This window comes from Podarcis erhardii (genome assembly GCF_964252035.2).
Source record: "Podarcis erhardii genome assembly, chromosome: Z".
Taxonomy (NCBI): Eukaryota; Metazoa; Chordata; class Lepidosauria; order Squamata; family Lacertidae; genus Podarcis; species Podarcis erhardii.
In genome coordinates, this window is record NC_138504.1 from 268170 (window position 1) to 293966 (window position 25797).

The window sequence follows — 25797 nt, forward strand, 5'->3', positions numbered from 1 at the left end:
ATATTGAATATAAATATATATATCAATAATATAAGGATATATCAGTAATATGTCTAAGCATGTGTGTATATCATATAAATATAAATGAGATCTAATTAATATCTATATATTATAGATGATGTTTTATTATAATAAAACATAGCCCCGCAGCCCCATTTTTGAAAGGAAAGAAACGGACACCGGTTGTTGTTTTTCTTCCAAGGCCGTATATTTAAAGTGAAATTCTCCCGATTTTATAAGGGAAAAAAAAAGACGAGAAAGATTCCCAACCGACGGATATCGAACAGTTTCCAAAATGTGTTTTTTTAAGGTTCATGTACATTGCTTAGGAGGGGGAAAGGAACTCTGCACACGCTCAGGAGCACTTTCCCCAAATCCCTCCCAGAACAACAAGGGGGGAAAACCCAAAATGTGAGAACGGAGAGATCCCATTGGTTGGTCGGTCGCTAGGTAGAAAACTGTAAACTCGGTTCAAGTCGGTTCCGGAAAAGTCCGTCCACCGGAACCTGTAATGGCAGAAGCAACGGAAGGGAAGTGGCCGGTGGGAAGGAAGCCCAGCCGGTCCAAGGAGGAGGAGGAAGAGAAAGTACTGGAAGTTGGGAGGCGTGGCTTGTTCCTCGTTTCCCGTTACTCGAAACGGTGGGTTCTCCATGGCTGGTTTGGGGACAGGAAGTGGCTGCAAGGGGACAGGAAGTGGGGAGGGAAGGAGAGGGGAAGGGACAGAAAGGCGCTGTGAGGGAACAGGAAGGAACTTTTAAGAGAACAGGAAGGGACTGAGAGAGAATAAGCAGGGACTGTGAGAGAACAGGAAGTCCCTGAGGGAACAGGAAGTGGCTGTGAGGGAGAAATGAAAGGGACTTTAAGGGAACAGGAAGGGACTCAGAGAGAATAAGAAGGGACTGGGAGAGAACAGGAAGGGACTGTGAAGGAGATGAAAGGGACTATGAGGAAACAGGAAGTCCCTGAGAGGGAACAGAAGTGGCTGTGAGAGAACAGGAAGGTACTCTGAGGGAGAGTAAAGGGGACTGTGGGGGAACTGGAAGTGCCTGAGAGCAAAGAGGAAGTGAATTGAAGGGAACAGGAAGGGACAGGGGTAAAACCGGAAGGGGCTGTTCGAAAACAGGAAGGGGTGGTGAGAGAACAGGAGGGGCCTGTAAGGGAACAGGAAGTGCCTGAGAGTGTACAGGAAGTGACTCTTAAGGGAAAAGAAAGGGACTGTGAGGGGACAGAACAAATGGGAAGCGGAGACAAGGCAAGGCTGGGGTAGGAGTGGGGGCAGAACCTGAACCCGGCGCCTGGAGCTCTCCCTGTTGGACGTCAGTTGACATAGTACAACCAGTAGAGAAGGTTGAAGAAGCCGAAGGTGATGGGGAATAGAACCCGGGACCACTTGTCAATGGTGCTGACGTCGGCCAGGTCGGGGATCTTCAGCTTCAGCTTGGAGGACCTCCGGCGCAGGCGGCAGTTGGCCCGGGCGGTGCGGCAGGCGGGTGCCTTCCGGGAGTGTAGGGCGGTGCCTGAAGATTCGAACCCGCGCAGGCCACAGGGGCGCGGGTCTGGCGAGGGCGACGTGGAGAAGAGTGGGCAGTTGCTGTCGGAGACGCCGGCTAGGAGGAGGTTGCCGTATGGGTCGGGCTGGAAGGAGAGAAGGGAGCTCAGGGTCATCTATCCCAACCCACGGGGATCTCGGCCTCAAATACAGGACCCTGAGGTTCACCCATCCCCACCCACTTTTTAGGCAGGAATCTCGCACCTGAGTCCGGGGCTCCAGGCGCCGGGCGCGTCTCTTCTGCTGGCGAGGCCCTCGCCCAAAGAAAATGTAGTTCACCAGGGCATATTCCAGCAGTGCAAGGAAGACAAAGACGAAGCAGCCCATCAGGTAGACATCAATCGCCTTGACGTATGGGATCTTGGGCAGCGTCTCCCGGAGGTGGGTGTTGATGGTCGTCATGGTGAGGACGGTCGTCACCCCTGGGTGCCGCGGCGGGTGGGAGAAGAAACAGGGTTAGTTGGGTGGCCGAGAATTATAGCGCAGGGAAGGCACCATAATTCAAACCTCCATCACGATCAACAATCGAAATATTTTTGTAATATCCAAAGATAGGACTGATATATTGAAATCAAACGTTTTCATACTCTGTAATCAATCGATGTCATGATTGAAGACGGATATATAGAAACGCCTAATGAAATCAAACCTTTTAATACTGGAAGTCAAGCGATATCGTGACTGAAGATGAATATATAAAAACATCCATGGAAATCCAATGATTTCATATTGAATCTGGATTCCATATGACCTTAATGGGTTGGAGAACTGGGCACCACTTCACCAAATGGGATCAAGGTCAGGTCCTGCCTTTAAGGAAAATCAGATGGACCAATAGAAGGATGGTGGACCCAATATGTGGATGGTGGAGTCCAACCCAATATGTTTCAAGAGAGACAAAGGTCAGGTTCTGCCTTTAGGGAGAATCGCATGGACCCTTGGTAGCAGGACCCCGGAGCAAGATCTCAGGATCTCCTCACCTAGGGCCACCCGGGCGGCTGAAGCATCGTAGTTGATCCAGAAGGAGACCCAGGAGAGGATGGTGATGAGGATGGAGGGCATATAGGTCTGCAGGATGAAGTAGCCGATGTTCCTCTTGATGCGGAAGCTGAGCGACAGGCGGAGGTAGGAGCCTGTTGGAGAGAGAGGAGATGGTCAAGCCGGACGGGACCCCAGGATCCAGATGAATCGGTGAGGACATCTCTAGTATCTTCAGCAAAGGGTGGACTGGAGGACCGTGGTCTCCCACCCTGTGTCTGACAACCCCAGGATTTCAGGCAGGGGGTTAGACTAGATGACCCGACAGGGCAACCCACCAGTGGTGAAGACCACCTCACGGGTGACCAGCTTCTGCTCGATGATGGTGAACTGGGGCAATTCCAAGACCTCCATCCCCGTCACGGCCGAAGAGTTTCCTTGCCAGAAGAAGACAATGTCGTCAACAGTGTAGCCATCTGGGAGGAAAGAAAATAAGAAATAATGAGAATGATTCCTGGTTGAAAACTATTCCTGCCTTAAAATTAATCCTGGGTTAAAATTAATTCCCAGATTAGAATTATTCCTGTTTTAAAGTTATTCCCATTTTAAAATTATTCCCGTCTTAAAATTAATCCTGGGTTAAAATTAATCCTGGTGGGAAAGTATTCCTGTTTTAACATTATTCCTGGATTAACATTATTCCCCAATTAAAATCCTCCTGGTTTAAAATTAACCCTGGTTTAAAATTATTCCTGGATAATACTTTTCTTTGATGAATAAGGAATAATTTTATTTTATTCCTGCCTTAAAATTATTCCTGGTTTAAAATAAACCTGGTTTAAAATTATTCCTGCTTTAAAGTTAAATTCATTTTAATTATCCCTTGATTAACAAGGAATTATTTTATTTTAATTTATTTTATACTTATTCCTGTTTCAAATTAATCCTGGCTTAAAATTATTCCTGGATAATACTTTTCTTTGATGAACAAGGAATAATTTTATTTTATTCCTGCCTTAAAATTATTCCTGGTTTAAAATAAACCTGGTTTAAAATTATTCCTGCTTTAAAGTTAAATTCATTTTAATTATCCCTTGATTAACAAGGAATTATTTTATTTTAATTTATTTTATACTTATTCCTGTTTCAAATTAATCCTGGCTTAAAATTATTCCTGCCTTAAAATTATTCCTTGATTTTTCCTGGATAATACTTTTAATTATTCCTTGATTAACAAGCAATAATTGAATTTAATTGAATGGAATGATACGCACAGCTCTCAATTTCCAGGGTGCAATTCTGCTGATCCAGGGGGTATCTCCGGAGATCCATCATACAGGCGGCGGTTGTCGTGATCCTGCAGAAAGAGAGAGAGAGAGGATTCCCAGGATCCATTATGGGGATCCCTGATTGACGGATGCGGGGAATGCTATATATTGATTTTGGGGGGATTTTCCAACCCCTTTTTGGATGATATTCCTGGTCCAATGTCTGAACTCGCAAATATTTCTCTAATTTTGCCTACTGATAAGTATTAATTGATAAGTATTAATTGGATGGTTAATTTTATGGACTATTAATGTGTATTAATTGATAAGTATAAATAGGTAAGTATTTATCGGATGGCTAATTTTTATGGACTATCAAAATGTATTGAAATTGATAATATTTAACCGTGATCACTATGCAAGGATGAAAGCCGTCATTAATCATGATCCATCCAGTAATCATGACCTGTCCATTAATAATGGACAGTAATCATGATCCGTCCATTAATAATGACCCGTCCATTAATCGCCCCGCCCTGTTATGATCAACACGCACAATAAAAAACTGATTAGCACCCAGTTTGCGGTGATCACTAGGCGAGAACGAAACCACCCATTAATTGACCGTATTTGCAATAACGAACTGGCAGGAGCGAATCAGTTCTTGATTATTGGTGATTAATATCATTAATATCTGCCCACCTCAGGCCGTAGAGGACAGTGCCATCTGGGTGCAAGCGGATCATGCGGTTCTTGACGGTGACCCCATGCAGGAAGGACTTTTTGTCATTAAGAAAGTAGGTGTCTGGGAGCCAGAGTTGGTCGGCGACTCGGTTGTCGAGTGTCAGGTTGAACGGCAGATCGCCGTAGGCAAGCCGCTTGTCCCGCCAGCTCTGCTGGAAGTACATGGTTATGGTATAGTCCTGGCAGAGGAGAAAAGAAAGAGAGAGATGGGGGAAATTGGAGGAGAGGAGGATAGGAGGAAAGAAGGAAGAAAGGAGGATAGGATAGCAGGAAAGAAGGATAGAAGAGGAAAAAGAAAGAAGGGTAGAAGGAAAGAAGGACAGAAGGAAATCCATCTTTTCCAGCAGGATTCGAATCTGGATCCAGTGGAAGTTCGTCCAACTTACCATGTTGACTTCAGAAATCTGGTCAATGCTCGAGATGTGGATGCTCATCCCCACCACCACAGGATTCCCTGAAATAGTAACAATAACAATAACAAAACAACACCAAAGCAACAGATATATTATGTTATATTATTATATTATATCATATTATATTATATTACAATAATAGATTATTATATTAAAATGAAGTAATAAAATTATTAATTGCTAATGAAACTCATAATTGGTTAATTTATTGACTTGTGATAAAATGTTAAAGATGATCACATGATGAAACCATAAAATCAAATCCTCAATGGGAAGATGAGATAATAAAAGGAAATAATAAAATAGTCATAAAAAATAACCCCATAAAATTAAGAAATTACATTATAAACAATAAATCATAACTTTAGATAATAAATAATAAATAAAGGCTAAAAGTCAATAAGGAATAACAGCAAATCGAACAATAGATTATAAGAAAATGATAAAAGAGATAATAAAAGGGGATAAGAAATAATCATTTATTAATTTATGCCCTAACTTATTATTTATGATTAATTATCTAATTTATTATCGATTAGATTTATGCTCTTTTAGGCGGCGTTGCCTTACCTCCAAAATAAAACTGAACCATAGATTAATAATAAAATAATAAAAGTGGATAATAGGTAATCATTTATTTATTTATGACCCAGCGTATTATTGATTACCTGATTTATTATCGATTGGATTCATGCTCTAACCTTTAGGCCACGCTGCCTTACCTCCAAAATCGGGCCGCAGGCGGACATCATAGCCTTTGAGGAGCTTGTCCACAATGTCCTTGACCACCGATATGTTGCCAGTGGAGGGGCTGCAAAACAGGAGAAGACCATGGTTGGTCCTCAAAGCAGTTGAGATAAAATATTGGGGGGTCCCCATTGAGCCCCACCCCATATGGCACCCTATACATTTGTGGGTCCTTTGTATATTGGGGTGCCCAGCTGGTTTAAAACATGGAGGGTCCCACATGGCATCATTTAAACCTGCCCCCGAATCTATTATATTGGGGTTCCCAGCTGGAATGAAATTTTGGGAGAAGATAATGGGAGCCCCAATAAACTTGGCGGGGCCCATAATATATTCTATTGGGGTGTCTAGCTGGAATAAAATATTGTGGGGTTCATATAGATTTGGGGCGTTTGAGATATTGGGCATCATGCTTCATGCACTCACGGCCTCCTTTAAACTTGCCCCCCTGAATTCCAGCTGGGAACCCCAATATAATATATTATATGAATTTCATGTAAATTGGGGGGGTTGAAATATGGGGGCATCATGCTTTTTGTGGCAATTGGAGGGGTCTCTCCCCTATTCTGTGGGGGGGCAGCTAGGGGAGCCCAGAACCCCCCCCCACAAGTGAGCCCCTTGCAGGTTAGCCTACCTTTGCACCCCGTAAAAAAACCCAGGTGACCCCCCACAGGTTAACCTACCTGTGTGCCCACTAAAACCCCCACAAGTGAACCCCTGATACCTTGTCGGTCACCCCCAAACCCCAGGGGAGTCCCCCAAAGTTAACCTACCTGTGCCCCCTTAAAACCCCACAGGTGAGCCCCCACTACCTGTCTGCCCCCCAAATCCCTAGGGAAACTCCCGCTACCTGTCCACCCCCCAAAAACCCCAGGGGGGCCCTGCTGCCTGTCCACCCCCTAAAAAAACCTACAGGTGAGTCCTCCGCTACCCAACAGCCCCCCACGCCCCCCAGGGGAGCCCCCCACTCCCTGTCCACCGCCCCCAAACCCCAAGGGAGAACCCTGCTACGTTTCCGCCCTCCAAAACCCCCAGGTGAGCCCCCCAACCTACCTGTGCGCCCAGCAGCAGCAGCAGAGGAGGAGACACAGCGCAACCCATGCGCCGTCGTGCAGTCCCCGCATTTCCGAGGGGTGGGAGGTCGGGGTGGGGTGGGGGGCAGCACCCCCAAAATGGGGGCAGCGGTGGGGCCGGCCGGTTCACCTGAAGCGAATGGAAATCCGAATCGAAGAGTGGCGCTCAGCAGGCGCTGGAAAAGGCTCCTCCCGGCAGCCTCGCCATGGCGCAAAACGGACAGGAGAAGAAATGCGCTCCAGTTGCGCGCAGGGTGGCGGCGGAGAGGAACCAACGGAGTCTCCGGCGAGCGGGCGCACGTGGAAAAGGCGCTTTGGGAGACGGCGGCGGGACGCGGAAGTTGCGCTCCAGAGGATCCAATCGGAGACGCTGCGCCCAATATGGGGAATGCGCTTTGGGAGGCGCAGGCGAGAATCGGCCAACGGGATTGATGCGCTCTTGAGCGTGGAGACGAGGAAAGGCTGCGCGCCAACGGAGGGAGATGCGCTTTGGGGGTCGCAGGTGAGGAGACTGTCTGAACAGACGATGAAAGGCTAAGCCCAAATGCAGAAAATGCGCTTTTGGGAGACGGTCAGAAGGAAAATGCGCCGTTGGGCGCGCAGGCGAGGATGGGCGCGCGCGCAGACCAACGGGAAGGACTGATGCGAGGAAAGGCTGCGCAAAGGCGGGAAATGCGCTGTCTGGGCCGCAGGCCGCGAATGGAGACGCTCCGGCCCACGGGAAGGATGCGCTGGGGGGAAAGGCGCCCAAAGGTGGGAAATGCGCAGGCAAGGACGGCGGGATCAGGGACGGATCCGAGGAGGAGAAGCTGCGCGCCAACGTGGAAATGCGCCCAGGAGAAGCCGCCCGAAGGTCCTGCTTTTGGAGGAGGACAGACCCCCAATGGAATCTGAGCGCAACGTGGGAAATGCGCCTTCGGGGGGTGCAGGCGAGGATGGCAGGACCGGGGCCGGATCCGAGGAGGAGAAGCTGCGCGCCGACGTGGAAATGCGCCAAGGAGAGGATCCTGCCTTTGGAGAGGAGATGCGCCTTTGCAGGAGGAGAGTCTGCGCGTAGCGTGGGAAAATGCGCTTTCAGGGTGGGGGGGGGGTACAGGCGAGATTGGCAGGCCCACGGACGGATCCGACAAAGTGGAAGTTGCGCTCCCGAAGGCTGTAGAGTGGGAAATGCGCCGACCTCCGGGAAAAGGTGGAATCCGGTCTCGGGGGGAGGAGTGGAGGAGGACGAGGCCGGATCCTTGGATCCCTCCGGCGGCGAAATGCGGTCTCGGGGGGCGCAGCCAGGCCGCGAAATCCTCACTCGGGCCCAATCCGCAGGGGGGTCCCGATGCCTTTTGGGAGGGGGCACAAATACCCGCGCTTGGGGGGCGCCGGTGAACGATGTGCTCCTGGAGGGTGGCGTAGGGCGGGGGTCGCCGCCGGATCCGTCTGGATGCGTAAAAATGCGTGTTTTCGGGGGGAAGGGCGCGCAGGCCTCGAAATCCGCGCTCGGGGGGCGCCGGGGAGGGGGTGGGATCCGCTCCTGGGGGGGGGGCGCAGGGAGGCCCTCGCCTCTGTTTGGCCCGGTGGCCGCTGCAGAGGATGCTCCGCGCTCCGCCTTTCCGAGAGGAAGGAGGGAGGGAGGGAGAAGGAATCACGTGATAGGAAGAGCAGTTTTGGGGGGGAGGACCCCAAAAATAAAGGAAATGAGAATCCGGAAGAAAAAAGCAAATTTTTCTCCAAAATAAAGGGAAATCGCCCTCAAAGCGCAGAAAGGGGGGGCGGGGGAGACAGAAATAGGGGGGAAGAGAGAGAGGAAGACGAGAAAGAAAGAGGAGAATGAGAGGGAGAAATGAGGGAGAAGAGAGGGATGGGGAAAGAGGGAAGGAGAAAGAAAGAGAGGAGAACAAGAGAGGAGGGGAAGAGAGAAAAAATAGAGAGGAGAAAGAAAGAAAGAAAGAAAGAAAGAAAGAAAGAAAGAAAGAAAGAAAGAAAGAAAAGAGAGGGGGGAAGAAAGAAAAGGAAGGAGAAAAAGAAAAAGAGAGAGAGAGAGAAGAGAGGGATGGGGAAAGAGACAGATGAATGGAGACGAGAGAAAGAGGGGGAAAGAGAGAGAGAGTACAGAGAGAGGAGAAAGAAAGAGAGAGAGAGAGAGAGAGAGGAGAAAGGGTCGATGGGGTCATCTAGTCTGACCCGCTTCCGCCTCCGCCATTCTAGGGTTATTTCGGGGGTATAGGGTGGTATATTATTATTATTATTATTATTATTATTATTAATCTCTCATGAGGTTCATGCCTTGCTCGGGGTCTGACTGGATGACCCCTGGGATCCCCTTCCAGCCTGGCCCTTCTAGGATTTTCTCTTCGCTTCTCCAATTCCCCTATGTTCCTCCAGACGGGGGAAAAAGAGCATCCTCTGCTGCATCGGTGGTCAGTTGCTAAGCAACCCCGCATTCCAGGGATTCTCCCACAATGCTTTGCTCCATTCTGGCGAGGCCCGAAACCTCCCATTTCCACCCGCCGCCCCCCCCCCAAAATGTATAGGGAAAAAATCTGACAGCCGGACTAGATCCGGTTTCATCTAGTTTGACACCCCCCCCCAGCAAGGCAGGAATCTCATCATCATCTTCTTCTTATTATTATTATTAGAATCTATATACAACGGGGGGGGGGTCAGACTGGATGACTTTTGAGGCTCCCTTCTGGGTCCCCCATTCTAGATCCCTGCATTACAGGAGGGTCAGACTGGATGACTTTTGGGGCTCCTTCCGGCTCCCCATTCTAGATCCCTACATTGCAGGGGGGTCAGACTGGATTACTTTTAGGGCTCCCTTCTAGCTCCCCCATTCTAGGATCCTGCGCTCCGTTTCCCGCCTCGCGGGGGGGGTCAGTCTGGATGACTTTTGGGACGCCCCTCCCCTCTTCGCTTCCCCCCTCCCTTCCCGTGTACTGCAGTGACGACGAGCGCCGCGAGTGCGCAGGCGCGGCCGGAGCTGCCCCACCACCACCGTCTTCCCGGCCCGATTTCGGGGGGCCGCAGGGAGTCCCGGTAAGGCCCGTGACCCCCATAAAAAAACACAACTGGGGAGGGGGTCTGCTTGCGCCCGAGGTATGAGCCCTCCCCTTCTGGTTTTGGGGTTCCCGACGGAGCAGGTCGAGGGGCCCCCAAGTTCTCCTAATGCCCCCCAAAACGGCTCCCTCCCTCTTCCTGTCCCTCTTTTCTCGAAAGATGGGCGGCCCCGTAGCCCAAAGCATGCGCTTGGGGGGCTACGAAGGGGGCAGTTTGGAGGGTATGTGTCCCCCCCCCCCAGGCGGGCAAATCCCTTTGGTTCCCCACCCCGCTTTCACAAAGGGGGATGCAACGGCCCCGGCGCCCCATCTCGCCTCGTGCTTTTGGGGGGCTACGGATGGCGACGGTTGTGGGGCGAATGTGGGGCGTGGGGGACCCCCATTGGGACAGATGGGGGACAGGATTCCCCCCCAAAGTCCTCCTTACACACACACCAAGCGGGTAAGTCCATTTCGATCCTTTCCCCGGCACCAGTGATTGCCTGGCGAATGGAAGGTTCGGATGGGAAGGTACCTGAGGGTCATCCAGTCTGACCCGCTGCTCATAGCACGTGTGAAAAGGACCTCGGGGTTTGGGGGAACCACGAATGTCACCTCACTGGATTCCAGGCTTCTCTCTTGAGATTCCTGCCGCCGCGAATGGTCCGTTTCCAAGAATCTCCATCCAACCGCCCGACCTCCGAGGAAGGTATCAAAGGAGAGAACGACGAAATGAGAGGAGAGGAGAGAAGGGGCGAAGGAGACAAGAGGAGAATAATAATAGGGCGGGAGAATAATAATAGGGCGGGAAGGGACCGCCAAGGCTACTTTGGATGGAGTTACAAGCTTGGCGGGTCAGAGGAACGCCTATTATTATTACTGTATTATTATTACTATTATTAGGATGTCAAAAACAGGTCATGCCGATGCCGGATGAATCTCAGGCCTCCTCTTTCTCACCTTCCCCGTCTCTCTCCTCTCTTTCTTTCTTTCTCTCCTTCTTTCTCTCCCTCTCCATTCCTCTCTCAAATCTCCCTTTATCTCCCCCCCCCTTTTTCTCTTTCCCTCCCTCCCTGGACTCCTTCTTTCTCTTCCCCATCCCCCCCCCTTCTCCTCTCTTTCTTTCTCCCTCCAGTGTCACATCTCTCTCCCCCCCTTCCTTCCTCTCTTCCCTATCTCCCCTTACCCTTTCTCTCCATCTCTCCTCTCTCTCTCTCTCTCTCTCTCTCTCTCTCTCTCTCTCTCTCTTTCTTTGTCTGCCTCTCCATTCCTCTCTCAAATCTCCCTTCCTCTCTCCCTCTCTTCTCTCTCTCCCCCCTCTCTCTTTTCCTATCCCTTTCTCAGGGACCAGGCCAGCAGCCAATTCCTTTCATATTCTTGATCTGCTGAATTCTTCCCTCCCTCCATCCCTCTTTCTGAGGGGAGAAAAGGAGGAGAAAAGGAGGAGGTGACATGGCCAGAGGGCATCTCTCCCAGCCACAGTGAGTAGGGTTCTCCTCCTCTGAGACAGGATCAGGCCCGGCTGCTGCTGGATTTTCCTGGATCTGAATGCCAACTGCAAACAGCAGCTGAAATGCGATGAATTATAATTTAAAAAAGCAATATTTTGAGCTCTATTGTGAATGTTAAAAGAGGTGGTGCCTTAACTGGACATTTACGTTTGCATTATTTGTGGGGCCTTTTTGTGGAAAAGCTGTGTCCCAACGAATAAATAAAATGGTTCTGGTTTAAAAATAAAATAAGAAATGCAATCAGTTATTGAATTGCAGTTGATTACAAAGGAAAGCCATAATGCCGGACTTGGTTGGCGAAAATGCAGTGTGCAAATCGATGCCACCTTTGCAGTTGATGAAGGCTGAAATGCAAGGAAGAGATAAGGGTTAGGGGTTGAGGATAGGGATAGGGGTTCGGGGTTAGGCATGAGGTTGGGGCTTAGGGGTGGGGTTAGGGTTAGGGGCAGGGCCATCTTAAGCATATCAAGCGCCGTGGTGCAAAGCTCCCTCCGGTGCCCCCCCCCCCCCGTTTCCCAGAGTTGTCCACCTTTTTTTAGGGAGGACAGCGCTGCCTGTGGGGCTGGAGGAGGCAGGCAAGGGTGACGAGCTGATGCTGGGAGGCGCTGCATTCAGCCTCCACCTCTTCCCTGATGCCCCATGCCACTAGTCTCTATAGGTAAGACGCCCCTGGTTAGGGATTAGGGATAGGGGTTAGGGATAGGGGTTAGAGATAGGAGTTAGGGATACGGATAGGGATAGGGTTAGGGATAAGGTTTACTTTTTTGGAATAATAAAATCCCTATTTTACAGAAAGGTTCAACCTTGCTGGCATCCCAGATTCTTAGGATAGAGACCGAGGATAGGATTCTTCCCTCCCTGTGTCCTGGAATCCTGTCTTCTCCCGCCGCTGGAGATGCAATGCCAGAGGAAAGCTGGGATGCTATGGAATGGGGACCGCCGCCTTCCGAGGCCTTCCGACAGGTGACGATCCGGCGCCACCCGGACAGAGGGTTTGGCTTTGTGGCCGGTGGCGAGAGGCCCGTGGTGGTGCGTTCAGTAGTGGCAGGTGAGGATTCCGGGGATAAATCTCAGCATCGGATCATCGAGTTGGAAGGGGGTTGGACTAGATGACGCTGAGGGTCTCTCTCCCCCCGACAGACACCAGGTGCCCCTTCCTTTGGCAGGCGGACCCTCGGAGGACAAACTCTTTCCCGGGGACCAGATCTGGGCCATCGGTGACGAAGACGTGAGTGATGTTGCCCGGGAGAGATTCATCGAAATTGTGAGGTGAGGAAGGAGGAAGCGGGTTCAAGACACGCTGGTCGGACTGGATGACCCTTCTGAAATTTAAGAGCTGCAGTTCCTGCCTCCTCTACAAATCCATAGATTCTTTCTGGAGGAATTTCAACGCAGGGGAGCTGGGACCCCCGAGGGTCATCCAGTCCAACTCCCTGGAGAGGCAGAAATCTCAAGGAAACCCTAAATGTCTCCTTTGTTCCTTTCCTGCCACAGAAGCGCCAAGGAGTCCGCTGTCTTCACCGTGCTGCAAACCCATCAGGTGAGATCCACGGGGGTCATCCATCTCAACCCCCACCCCCTGGCAAGTGGGGAATCTGCTTTTCCGGCTGAGATTTTGGAAGGCGGCCAACCTCTCCCACAAGGCCCGTCTTTTCCTTCTCCCCTTCCAGTCACCCAAGTCGGCCTTCATCAGTGCTGCAAAGAAGGCCAAGCTGAGGTCCAACCCTGCCAAAGTGCGCTTCTCGGAGCCGGAGCCGGTGAGTTCTGGAAAGTTCTGGAAGGATGGGGATGTGGTCGTCTCCTTTCTTCATGTCTCCGTTGCCTCTTTGGGCTTGTTAAAGATAGCTAATGTGCTGCACAGAGTGACTGGGGAGGCCCGGGCAGGTGGGCGAGGTATAAGTAATAAATAATAATAATAGTAATAATAATAATAATAATAATAATTATTATTATTATTATTATTATTATTTATATTTATATTTATACCTGGCCCATCCAGCTGGGTGATTAAAAACAGATTAAAAACAGAATAAAACATCAAACCTTAAAACTTGCCTAAACAGGGCTACCTTCAGATGTCTTCTAAAAGTCAGGTAGTTGTTTTATTATATTATTGTTGTTGTTGTTGTTGTTGTTGTTGTTGTTGTTGTTCCGCCAGCCTCTGCTTTTCCGCCCGCAGGAGATGCTGAAGAAGGAAGCCCTCCTCCTCATCCCCAACGTCCTGAAGGTTTTCCTCGAAAACGGGCAGGTCAAATCCTTCACCTTCGACAGCCGCACCACCGTCAAGGTAGAAAGGGAAGCAGTGTCTAGTGATTAGAGCAAGGGGCTGGGAAGCAGCGCCTAGTGGTTAGTGACTTGTAAAATGCTTTCAGAGGAAAAATATTTCTAGAGATTTTCTATTATGTTACATTCTAGTCCAAAGGAATGTATTGAAGTTATATTCTATTTTATTTATTTAATTCTATTTAAGTTACATTCTTAATTCTTGATACATTGTAATTCTTAATACATCAGGAAAGAAGGATTTATTTTAAGTTTTTAATGTGTGCTAAAACAGTCCTTTTTATCAACATCAGTTAACAAACATGGATACATATGCTATCATGTTATTGTTTGAGTTAAATAATTGTTATTAAGGAAATGATTCTTCTTCTCCTTCCAGTAAAGTAGAGCAAAATACTTGTCCAAATAAAAAGTTAACTTATTAAACCTCAACATCATTTTATAATTATCGGTCTGTGTATTTCTAATAGTAGAACCAAATCAGTCATTTTTGATAGAACTGTAAAAATTGATTATTCCAAAAAGGAAACCTCCCTCTGATTGTCACTATTAAGGGGGTGCCAGCAAGGCTGAACCTTACTGTAAAAAAAAAGATTTATTTTTCTTATTCTTCCAAAAATGCTTTTCCCTCGACCCTCCCAGGATGTGATGGCAACCCTCCAGGATCGCCTTTCCCTGCGGCGGATTGAGCATTTTTCCCTCGTCTTGGAATACCGCAGCCCCGAGCGGAGCCACCAGTTTCTCCTCCTACAGGAGAAGCAGCCTTTGGCCCACGTGAGTCAGGAGGGAGCCGGGGGTCATCTAGTCCAACCCCCCCCACCAGAGCTTTGAAATCCTCCCTCCCTCCCTCCCATCCATCCTTCCTACCTTCTTTCCTCACTCCCCTTCTCTGTCCTTCCTTCCTTCTTTCCTTCCTTCTTTCCTACCTTCTTTCCTACCTTCGTCCCTCTCTCTCTTTCCTTCCTTCCTTCTTTCTTTCTTTCTTTCTTTCCTTCTTTCCTTCTTTCCTTCTTTTCCTCCCTCCCTCCTTCCTTCGTCCCTCCCTCCCTTCCTCCCAAATCCCACAAGGATGGACAGGGGAAAGGGACCCCAGGGTCATCTAGCCCACCCCCTTGCCAGAGCTCTCCTTCCTCCCCCCAGGTCGTTCAACGGACCCACTACCAAGGCATGCGGTGCCTTTTTCGGGTCAGCTTTTACCCCAAAGACCCTGCTGAACTGTTGCGGCGAGACGCCGCCGCCTTCGAATACCTCTACATCCAGGTCAGCGGGGTGTGTGTGAATGTGTGGTTAGAGGGTCCCAATCCTTCCTTCTAGCCGGCTGCTCCACCTAGTGGTCCTCACTGCTCCTCAAATGGGCGGGCTACAAATTTATTATTATTATTATTTTGCTGGGGGTAAGCACTAGTTCCAGCTCACTAGTCTTCCTGGTCCCTCGATCTAACCACTAGGGGCTGCTTACAACTCACAAACCACTAGGTGCTGCTTTCTAGTCAATAACCACTAGTCACTGCTTCCCAGTCCCTCGCGGTAACCACTAGGCGGTGCTTATAATTCCCTCTCCAGAGCCGCAACGATGTCATCAGGGAGCGGTTTGGTGCCGACCCCGATCCGGAGTCGCTCCTGGTCCTGACGGCGCTCCACATCTATATCACTGTCTCAGCCACCCGTCCCAGCCACAAGGTGGCACTCAGAAACGTCGAGTGAGTGAGTTCCGGGGGGAACCCTGAGGGTCATCCTGACCAACCCTTGTTCCCACACCTGGGACAGCCAACCGTCCTTCCTTCCTTCGTCCCTCACTCCCTTTCTCTGTCCTTCCTTCCTTCCTTCCTTCCTTCCTTCCTTCCTTCCTTCCTTTTTTCCTCCCTCCCTTTCTCTGTTCTTCCTTCTTTGTTTCCTTCCTTAGGAAGGAAGGAAGGAAGGAGAAAGGAAGGAAGGGGGAAGGAAAAACAAAAAGGGAGGGAGGGACAGCAGAAAGAAGGGAGGGAGGGAGGACAGAGAAAGGAAGGAGGGAAACAAGTAAGAAAGAACAAAGAAAGGGAGGGAAGGAGGATAGAGAAAGGGAAGGAGGAATGAAGAAATGAACAAAGGAAGGAATCAGGGAAGGAAGAGCAAAGGGAGGGAGGGAGGGAGGGAGAAAGGAAGGAAGGAAGAAAGGAAGGAAGGAAGGACAGAGAAAGGGAGTTAGGGAGGGGGGAGAAAGGAAGGAAGGAAGGAAGAACGAACAGAGAAAGGTAGGCAGGAAGGAAGTACGGTAAATTGGAGTGTGTGCGTTTCCTTTTTCTCCCCAGGAAGGAGTGGGGTCTGGAGCCCTTCTTGCCTCCCTCTCTGTTGCCGGCTACCAAGGACAAGCTCCTGCGCCGGTCGCTCTCACAACAGCTGAAGGCGCACCAGCGGCGCAGCGCCCAGGTGGGACCCTAACCCCTGGGATGGGTCCCTAACCCCCGCCTTGAGCCTGGGGTCAGACTGGATGACCCCAAGGGCCCCCCCGATTCTCTCCTCGCAGGTCTCCCCTACCCGGGCCAAGCTCCAGTACCTACGCCTCCTCGACCGGCTGCCCACCTTCTCCAGTGTCATCTTCCAGACCGTCGGGATGGTAGGGTTTCCGGGTTCTGGTTTGGTTTCTGTTTCAGGTTCTGGGCTCAGATTCTGGTGCCAAGTTCTGTTTTCTGGTTCCCAGTTCCGGGCTCCGGGTTCCGGGCTTGTATTCTGGGTTCCACTTTCTGGTTTGGTTTCCAGTTCCTGGTTCTGGTTTCCAGTTCAGTTTGGTTAGGGTTCCGGGCTTGGATTCTGGTTCCAGGTTCCGGTTTGATTCCCAGCTTTGATTCCAGTTGTGGTTCCTGGTTCAGTTCCAGTTCCTGGATTCTGGTTCCAGGTTCCGGTTTGGTTCCGGGTCCTTATTCTGGGTTCCAGGTCTTAGTTTGACTACTCTGACTCTCTCGTAGGACGGCCAGGACACGGCCCCCACCCTCCTGGTGGGCCCCCGCCATGGTGTGAGTCACGTCATCGACCTCCGCACCAACCTGACCACTGTCCTGTGCGAATTCAGCCAGATCAGCAGAGTCCAACTCTTCCGGGAGAACCCGGGTGTGGCAAGGGTGGAGACCGGCATTGTGGATGCAAAGGTGGGCAGGCTGGAGGGCCGCCTGCGGGCCATCCCGTCACTCGGATTTTCTTTGGGGTTTTTTTCTATCAGATTTTCAAAATTTTAAATCTGAATTTAAAAAATTTAAATCAAATTTTTAAATTTTAAATTTGGTTTTGGATTGAAATAAAAAAATTTATTCAAAGAATCAGATTTTTTTATTTAGATCAGATTTTAATTTAAAGCACATTTTTTTAAAAAATCTGATTATTTCAATTTATATCGGATTCTTTTGATTCAATTTATATTCTGATTTAAATTAGATTTTTATTACTTAAATCAGATTTTTCATTTAAATAATATTCAGGCTTTATTATGATGAGAACAATAAGAATACAGTGGTACCTCTGGATGCAAATGGGATCTGTTCCTGTAGCGTTCCCAAAGCAAAGGAAGGATTAGACTCTGATTAATAACACACAGAGGCTTCAACCAGCAAGACTCTGGGAGGAGTGCGTATAATAATAATTCCTGTCCACCCTTCGGCCCAGGTCGTTTTATTCACAAAAGAACTTTTTACCCAGTGTTCGTACGAACCAATCAGATTTCCTCTGAGCATTTCAAAAAACCCCACATGGGGACAAAGTTACACTACAAAACTAATTTAAGCATGCATACTTCTGGGGTAAATAAAACAGAACTAAAAAGGAAGAATGCATTCAGCAAACTTGGAGGTCATAAATAGCAATAAAGGAAGGAAGGACAGGTAGTATTTACCATCTCTTTGTGAACACTCTTAAGATCTATGTAAAGATTTAAAAACTATGTCAAAGAAGCTACCTACTATCTTTTATGGCTCAGGATGCCTGATGAAGCAACTGGCCTGTGTATTTAGAATGCTGATACGTGCCTGTGAGGCTTAGAAAATGAACAGTAGAGAAAATGGCCAGAAATGCAGAGGCTTGTGGGATTTGATCAGAAATTATTGTCAATGAATCTAACCCAGTCAATGCCATGCTTTCATAGCGGACACAATGGTTTGATGCATATTTTATAATTCCTCATATAAATCCCATCTGATCCCCACACTCTGGAAATGTGCACTCCTACAGTTCCAGAGCCCCATTCGCATCCTGAAGCGAATGCAACCCGTGTCTGCACGTGTCGCGATTTGCCATTTCTGTGCATGCGCATGACGTCATTTTGAGCATCTGCACATGCGCGAGTGGCGAAACCCGGAAGCGCGTGCTCTATTACTTCCGGGTTGCCGCGGAGCACAACCTGAAAATATTCATCCCGAAGCTACTTCAACCTGAGGTATGACTGTATAGTAATAGACTAGAATATTGTATGGTCCTATTATTCCAATAATAATAATAAAGATCAATATTTTATGATTTTATGATTCCAATACTACTTCTCTCCCCAGCCGCTGGTGCTTCTGATGGAGTGGCCAGAAGCCACCAATTTTGCTGGCCTCATTTCTGGCTACTGCCACCTACTGGCCGACTCCAGAAGGACGCTTTTCCCGGTTGCACCGCCTCCCATGACCAAGGCAGGTACGTTTCCAAGCAAGGGAAATTCTAAGCAGCTGAAAGTCAGATTTTTCTGGAGGGGATGAAATCCCAGAATCCCAGATTGAAGGAAGCCAGCCTGGGCCCCTATTATTATTATTATTATTATTATTATTATTATTAAATTTACTTTTACATTTCTCCAACAAAAAGGGATAATTTTAATAATAATAATAATAATAATAATAATAATAATAATAATAGTCTTACATTTCTCCTATGAAAATAGGCATATGCTAAATAACAACAACAAAACAACAATAATGCTTTTACATTTCTCTGTTGAGACGACAACAACAATTTTACATTTCTCCTATGAAAATGTTGTTGTTGTTTAGTCGTTTAGTCGTGTCCGACTCTTCGTGACCCCCTGGACCAGAGCATGCCAGGCACTCCTGTCTTCCACTGCCTCCCGCAGTTTGTTCAGACTCATGTTTGTAGCTTCAAGAACACTGTCCAACCATCTTGTCCTCTGTCGTCCCCTTCTCCTTGTGCCCTCCATCTTTCCCAACATCAGGGTCTTTTCCAGGGACTCTTCTCTTCTCATGAGGTAGCCAAAGTATTGGAGCCTCAGCTTCACGATCAGTCCTTCCAGTGAGCACTCAGGGCTGATTTCCTTAAGAATGGATAGGTTTGATCTTCTTGCAGTCCATGGGACTCTCAAGAGTCTCCTCCAGCACCACCTATGAAAATAGGGACATCCTAAATAACAGCAACAATAACAGCAACAGCATCAAAACAACAACAATCATGCTTTTACATTTTTCTGCTGAGAATAGAGATGTCAATAATAATAATAGAATTATTAATTGAATTTATATACCGCTCAATTCCTGGGTCCCCCTGTTGTTGTTGTTATATGTTATGTTATGTTATGTTATGTTATGTTATGTTGTGTTGTGTTGTGTTGTGTTGTGTTGTGTTGTGTTGTGTTGTGTTGTGTTGTGTTGTGTTGTGTTGTGTTTTATGTTATGTTATGTTATGTTATGTTATGTTATGTTATGTTATGTTATGTTATGTTATGCCATGCCATGCCATGCTATGCTATTATTTTTTATTCTTTTCTTTTCTTTTTAATTAATTGAATGTATCTACCGGCCTACATCCTGGAGTTCCCAGATATATAATTTACTATATATAGTATTCAAATATTAATATGAATATTAATACTTATATTATTATTATTAGAATGAGAATGAGAATTTATATACCAGCTCCCATGACCAAGACAGGTACATTTCCAAGCTCAGAAAATTCCAACCAGCTGAGATGTCTGATTTTTCCAAAGGGAAGAAAATCCCAGATTGAGGGAAGCCAGCCTGGGTCCCTGTTAACAACAACAACAACAATTGATTTATATCCTGCCCATTCGTCCACTCTTATATTTCTCCAACGAGAAAAGGGACAATCATCATTATCTTACATTTCTCCAATGAAAATAAGCATATCCTAAATAACAACAACAAGAAAAGAACAATAATGCTTTTACGTTTCCCCGCTGAGAATAGAGACATCAATAATAATGACCACAATAATTTTACATTTTTCCTATGAAAATATGGATGTCATTAACAACAACAACAATTTTACTCTTTCGTTTCTCCAACGATAATAGGGACAATCTTAATAATAATAATAATAATTTTACATTTCTCCTATGAAAATAGGGACATCTGAAATAACAGCAACAATAACAGCAACAGCAACAAAACAACAACAATCATGCATTTATATTTCTCTACTGAGAATAGAGACATCAATAATAATAATAGTAATAGTAATACATTTAGGTGCAGAAAATATGAATGCCCTACGGACACGCAGGAGGTTCCAGGTTTGAATCAGGCCAATCACGGGTCAAGAGGGTTGGACTATACAACCCCGGAGCACCTTCCCTGGCAACCATCCTCACCCTCCGGTCTCTCCTTTTCCAGGCAGAGAGAAGGAGGCTGGGAACCGTAGTGCCTGCAGCAACCGCCGTGCTATGCCACCGGAGCTGCCACGCCGCCGCCGCCCCGACCTCAACCAGAACCGGATCTTCGGAGATGGGGAAACGCGGCCCAGGACCAAGTCGGATCCAGTGCTGAAACTCCCGGGTGCCGAGGGTGAGGGCTGCGGTGCCAGGCGTGCCCGAGCCCGCTCGGTGGATGGTCCCGGACGGAGCCTGGGCCGTGCTGGCCTGGATCTGATGGCGCTGCCGCCGCCAGGCAGCGAGGGTGATGAGGATGACCCCACCACCGCCCTGGCCATCACGGCACCGCCACCTGGCTTCGGGGACAATAGCTCTGATGAGGACGACACCTGGCGCCAGCGGGCGGCACCAAGCGAGGATGCCGGGTGCCAGCTACCGGTGACCTTCGTCGAGGCGGTGGTGCCGGGGTCCCAGACGGTCCGGGAACGAGCCCAGGATCTCGACGAGGCGCTGGTGTCAACCCTGCAGGCCCTGGAAGCCCTGGCGGAGGCGGAGGATGGACCACCAGCGCCAGCCACGGGTATTGAAGATGGCGTCGAGCCCACCCCCTGAAATAGGGATTAGGAATAGGGTTATTAGTAGTAGTAGTAGTAGTAGTAGTAGTAATATTAGTATTGAAGAGGGTGTCAAGTCCACCCCAAGACATAGGGATAGATTATTATTATTATTATTATTAACATCATCATCGATATCATTAGTAGTAGTAGTAGTAGTATTGAAGAGGGTGTCGAGTGAGGTGTTCTCAAAGTAAAGGAAGAATTGAACTCTGATCAATAAGAATACACACAGATGCTTGAACCAGCAAGACTCTGGGAAGGGTGCGTATAATAATCTGTCTCTCCACCCTCCGGCCCAGGTCGTTTTATTCACAAAAGAACTTTTTACAGAGTGTTCGTAAGAACCAATCAGATTTCTTCTGAGCATTTCAACAAACCCCATGTGGGGACAAAGTTAAACTACTAAAACTAATTAAGCACACATATTTCTGGGGTAAACAAAACAGAACTACAAAGGAGTGCATCTGGCAACCCCGGGAGGTGATAAACAAGCAATATACATAGGATGGCCAGGAAGACAGCGATCATTATCACTTTTTTTTTTTTCCTTTTCCTTCTCCTCTTGCGATGAGGCTACATTTTAATATTTTAATGTTCCATTATTTTAATGTTGTATTCTATTTTTGTTTTTAAGTTGTAATCATTCATCTTGTTTTTATTATTGCTTGTAAGCCGCTCTGAGCCCGGCCTTGGCTGGGGAGGGTGGGGTATAAATAAAAAATTATTATTATTATTATCTGTTTCCAGGCCCTAAGATCAACATCCTGAGATTAACATTTCAGAAAAGCTACATCAAAGAAACTTGCCCACTATCTTTATGGCCCAGGATGCATGCCTGGCAAAGCAACTGGGCTGTGTACGTGACTTGTCAAGAAAGAGAAATGGGCAGTAGAGGAAATGGCCAGAGATGCAGAGGCTTGTGGGATTTGGTCAGAAATTATTGTCAATGAATTAAACCCAGTCAACACAATGCATTCATCGTGGACACAATGGCTTGATGCATATTTTATAATTCCTCATGGTAATCCCATCTGATCACTACAGTTGAATCCATCCCTTGGGATAGGGAGTAGGGATAGGATCATCATCATCATCAACATTATTATTATCATTGTTGTTGATTATTATGATTATGATTATGATTATCATCATCATCGTTATTGTTGTGTTTTGGGAGCTGCCCAGAGTGGCTGGGGAAACCCAGCCAGATGGGCAGAGTAGAAATAATAAGATAATAATAATAATAATAATTAGGGTTAGGGATAGGGGTTCAAGATAGGGATAGGAGTTAGGGATAGGGATTAGGGATAGGGTAATAACCCTAGTATTATGATTATTATTCAACATCCTAATGCTCCCGGCCCTTGTGGTTTCTCCAGGTCTCATCGTCCTGGCCACCCTCGACCCCGACTCCGGCCATGACACAGACGCTTCCCCAAACGCCACCTACTTCCTCGCGCAACGGGTCGACCCGGATGGCTTCCTGGTCCAGAAGGACCTACCTTTCCGCTTGAGAGGCTGTGGGGCGCCCACTTGGCAGGCGAAGACTGGGAAGTCCTCACCAGCATGGCTCGCCGAGGCCAAACCAAGTCCCAGCGCTCAGCCTTGCCCCTCGAACCCTGAACCGGAGTGTCCCCAGAAGGAGACAGAGAGCTGCCAGATGCCGGCGGATAGGATCCGGAGAGATACTATGGTTCCCCCACCCCAGGAAGTGTCTGATCTCGAACCCAAGGTGCCACATGGAGAGGATCTGGAGGTCCCGGCACAGCCGCGGGTGCCCCGGCCGGCATTCCGCTTCCGGAAGCTCTTCTCAGCGACATTCCCAGCACGGCTCAAACGGGAAACGGATGAGCGCCGGGCACAACTCCGGAAAGTGAAGCAGTTTGAACTGGAGTTCCTGGAGCAACTCCTGAAGGGTCCGGTGCCGGGGGGCTGTGGTTGCCCACCTGGCACCAGCCCTGTGCCAACAGCGCCCAGCGTGTCGCGGTGCGACTGCCGAGGGAGAGAGAGTTGCCCGCAGCGGGTGGCACAAGGATTCCAGAGTCGACGGGTGCGCTCGGCCAGCCCAGAGCCGAGAGATGTGGAAAAGAGCGCCTCCTGCCTGGGGACCGAGTGCGTGGTGGCAGCAGCGCCACGCTACGAGAAGCTGCAGCGCTGCGCCAGCGGGGAAGGGGCCGTTCCAGAAGAGGGTGATCCAGCGCCACGTTTCCCGGATGGCGTGTGCCCACGGCAACTGGGGCTGGGTGGAGAGGGCTGCTGCTCAGTGCGCTCCTGCTTCTCAGCACGGGGAGGTGATGACGAGGCCGATGAGCTGTGCTACTCGGTGCCGCCAATGCCGGATGCAGCAGCCCGGACACAGGAGATTGACCTGCGGGCAGCATCGGGCCTCGACCGCATCCGGGAGCTGTGCGGCCGGGAGTACGCCTTCCCCGGTGGGTTCTCAGCAGTGAGGCTTGATGCTGAACGGCTGCTGGGTGCCCTGCGGCAATGTGCAGCAGCGGCAGGGAATGGGGCGTCGGTGCCAGATGAGGGCCGGCGGGAGCTGGCACTGGCCTTCCGGGAGCTGAGGGCCGCCTGCCGGCGGGTGGCAGGCGCCGAGAAGAGCCCGGCACGGCTGCTGCCGGCCGTCGCCGGGAGCTTCCGGGTGCTGGCGCGGTTGGCGGAGACGGCAGCGGTGGTGGGCAAAGAGGCACGGCGGCGGGCACTGCTGGCTCAGGTGGAGGAGGTGGCGAGGAACTACACCGCCCTGGCAAGGGCGGCGGAGGAGTCAGCAGCCAGGCAGGCGGGCGAGGAGCCAGTGTGCCCATTGACGGCACTGGCGGCAAAGTGAGGCTTGCTGAGAGGACGTTCAGGGAAGTGTGACGAGGCGGTTGTTTTGCGGGGAAGGCGGAGGGCGGCAATTTTCTCTCAGAGGGCTGAAGTGCCCTGGGCTCCATTGGTGGGAGCCCGGTCATGTAGTCCAACACCTTGGCTCTGAAAGCTGGGATGCGGTCGGGTGACCCCACCCACTGCAAGAATTGGCACAGGACCGTCCAGTGGAGAGAGGGAGGAAAGAAGGAAGGAAGGACAGAGGAAGGGAGGAAGGAAATGGGGTAGGAAGAATGGAGAAAGGGAGGGAGGGATGAAGGAAGGAAGGACGGAAAGGAAGGACAGAAAAGGAGGCGGGACGAAGGAAGGAAGGAAGGAAGGGAGGGAGGGAGGGAGGGAGGATAGAGAAAGGGAGGAAGGGAGGAAGGAATAAGGGAGAAAAGGAGGGAGGGAGGGACAAAGGAAGGAAGGAAGGACAAAGAAAGGGAGGGAGAGAGGGAGGACGGAGACAAGGAAGGAGGGACGAAGGAAAGAAGGCAGGACAGAGAAAGGGAGAGAGAGACAAAGGAAAGAAGGAAGGAAGGAAGGACAGAGAAAAGGAAGGAGGGAGAAAGGAAGGAACACAGGAAGGAAACAGGGAAGGAAGAACGGAAGAACAGAAAGGGAGGGGGCAAAGGAAAGAAGGTAGGAAGGACAGAGAAAGGAAAGAAGGAAGGAAGGAAGGAAGGAAGGAAGGAAGGAAGGAAGGAAGGAAGGACAGAGAAAAGGAAGTAGGGACAAAGGAAGGAAGAATGGAAAGATGGAGGGACGAAGGAAAAGAAGGAAGCTGGGAGATGGTTGGATGACTCTGGCAACCACAATGGTTGGTACCACAATGATTGGCACTGAGGTGGCCTTGCCTGGGGTTGGGCTGGATGACCTTTGTGGTTCCCTCTGGACACAGAAAACCCCCCTTTTTTACATGCCTGTATATATTATACATAATAAAGACTATATATGTATAGATATATGGAAATTATATCTGTGTAAATTTGACCTGAGATTGTCTATATAGAAAGATGTGAAACTTATATGCAAATTTATGCCAATACACGAATCTTCATATTGATCATGTGTTTGTGACATCTCTCCCCCCCTAAAAAAATTGATAATAATATTTATTTTAAAATATGGACTATTCCTAAACAATGATATTAATTAATATTAATCCAGAAAAATGTTGGTTAAAATTAATATATAATGATATTAATGTGGACTATTAAATAACTAATCAAATCAAGTAATAATATTAAGTAATATTAAGTAGCAAATAATATTAATAATTGATATTAATAATAATAATGTTCATTTTGAAAAACGGACATAATTCGAGTCCTTTCTTGACTCTTATTTCTTTATGAAATTTGGGGAAAATAAATAATAATATAAACATAAAAATGTAACAACAACAATATGCACCAATACCCAGTATCCATTTTATTGTTTGTACTAGCCCATCTGAGAGGATTACCTGAAAATAATCATGAAAATTCTTCCTTGATTTATTTCTTTATGAAATAGGTGGGATATAAATAATACAGATCTGGAACGCCATGGAATTTGGACATTTTGGCTCCTGAATGTAACAACAACAACAAAAATTATTATTTGTCCTGTGTTGCCCCAAAACCATCATATTTTTTCCTTGATTTATTTTTTATTTCTTTATGAAATGGGTGGGATAGAAATAACAGCAATAATCATATAATCATATAATACAAATACTGATAATAATAAAAATGCTAATAATCACTAATAATGATGAGATACAATGAAACAATAACATTAAATTAAAAAATAAAGGAAATCACCCAAGATTAGAGAAGGAAGGCCTGGGAAAAAAACTTTTTTCCCCGTTTCCCCCCAAAACTGTCCCCCCAGGGGAATTGGAAAAAAACAGTTTGACATAGTTTGAATATCCCCCTCCCCATTTATAGAAAAAACAGCTTTCCAAAAAAAGGGGGAAAACCTGGTTTCCTGCAGGCCTTCCCATCCCTACCCAAGATCTCTGGGCGGTTTGGGAAAGCTTCCGAGAATTGCAGCCAGGAGTTCTGCAGGCTCAGGTTTAGAGATGGGAAGGCCTGGGGGGAAAACGGGGAAATTGGGTGGGAGGGGACAGGTTATGGTGGGGTTTTTTAAGCCTTTGCCCCCTGGAAAAAATGTGGGGGGAACC

The 25797-nt window shown here is 48.4% G+C and overlaps 2 protein-coding genes across 4 annotated transcripts; one reads left to right on the plus strand and one right to left on the minus strand.

Moving 5' to 3' along the window:
* Positions 1 to 183: 183 nt before the first annotated feature.
* Positions 184 to 9261, minus strand: LOC309334196 (gamma-aminobutyric acid receptor subunit beta-4-like; the record flags this gene model as incomplete). Of its 2 annotated transcripts, none has more annotated exons than XM_081848367.1 (9): positions 184 to 1635; positions 1754 to 1971; positions 2530 to 2682; positions 2866 to 3003; positions 3802 to 3884; positions 4498 to 4718; positions 4926 to 4993; positions 5675 to 5763; positions 9047 to 9261. In XM_081848367.1, the coding sequence occupies 9 exons, from the start codon at positions 9259 to 9261 to the stop codon at positions 1318 to 1320; spliced, it is 1503 nt and encodes a 500-aa protein (XP_081704493.1). In that variant the 3' UTR covers positions 184 to 1317. The 2 variants fall into 2 exon arrangements, with proteins under 2 accessions (XP_081704493.1, XP_081704494.1); XM_081848368.1 differs by lacking the exon at positions 9047 to 9261 and adding an exon at positions 6753 to 6891.
* Positions 9262 to 9646: 385 nt separating this feature from the next.
* Positions 9647 to 24690, plus strand: LOC309334195 (FERM and PDZ domain-containing protein 3-like; the record flags this gene model as incomplete). Of its 2 annotated transcripts, XM_081848365.1 has the most annotated exons (16): positions 9647 to 9799; positions 12102 to 12357; positions 12476 to 12578; positions 12804 to 12849; positions 12980 to 13066; positions 13468 to 13596; positions 14235 to 14366; positions 14733 to 14852; positions 15156 to 15292; positions 15881 to 15998; positions 16096 to 16185; positions 16535 to 16714; positions 18104 to 18233; positions 20183 to 20740; positions 22157 to 23869; positions 24029 to 24690. In XM_081848365.1, the coding sequence occupies 15 exons, from the start codon at positions 9647 to 9649 to the stop codon at positions 23605 to 23607; spliced, it is 3690 nt and encodes a 1229-aa protein (XP_081704491.1). In that variant the 3' UTR covers positions 23608 to 23869; positions 24029 to 24690. The 2 variants fall into 2 exon arrangements, with proteins under 2 accessions (XP_081704491.1, XP_081704492.1); XM_081848366.1 differs by lacking the exon at positions 9647 to 9799 and having other exon boundaries at positions 11734 to 12357; positions 12450 to 12578.
* Positions 24691 to 25797: the final 1107 nt, after the last annotated feature.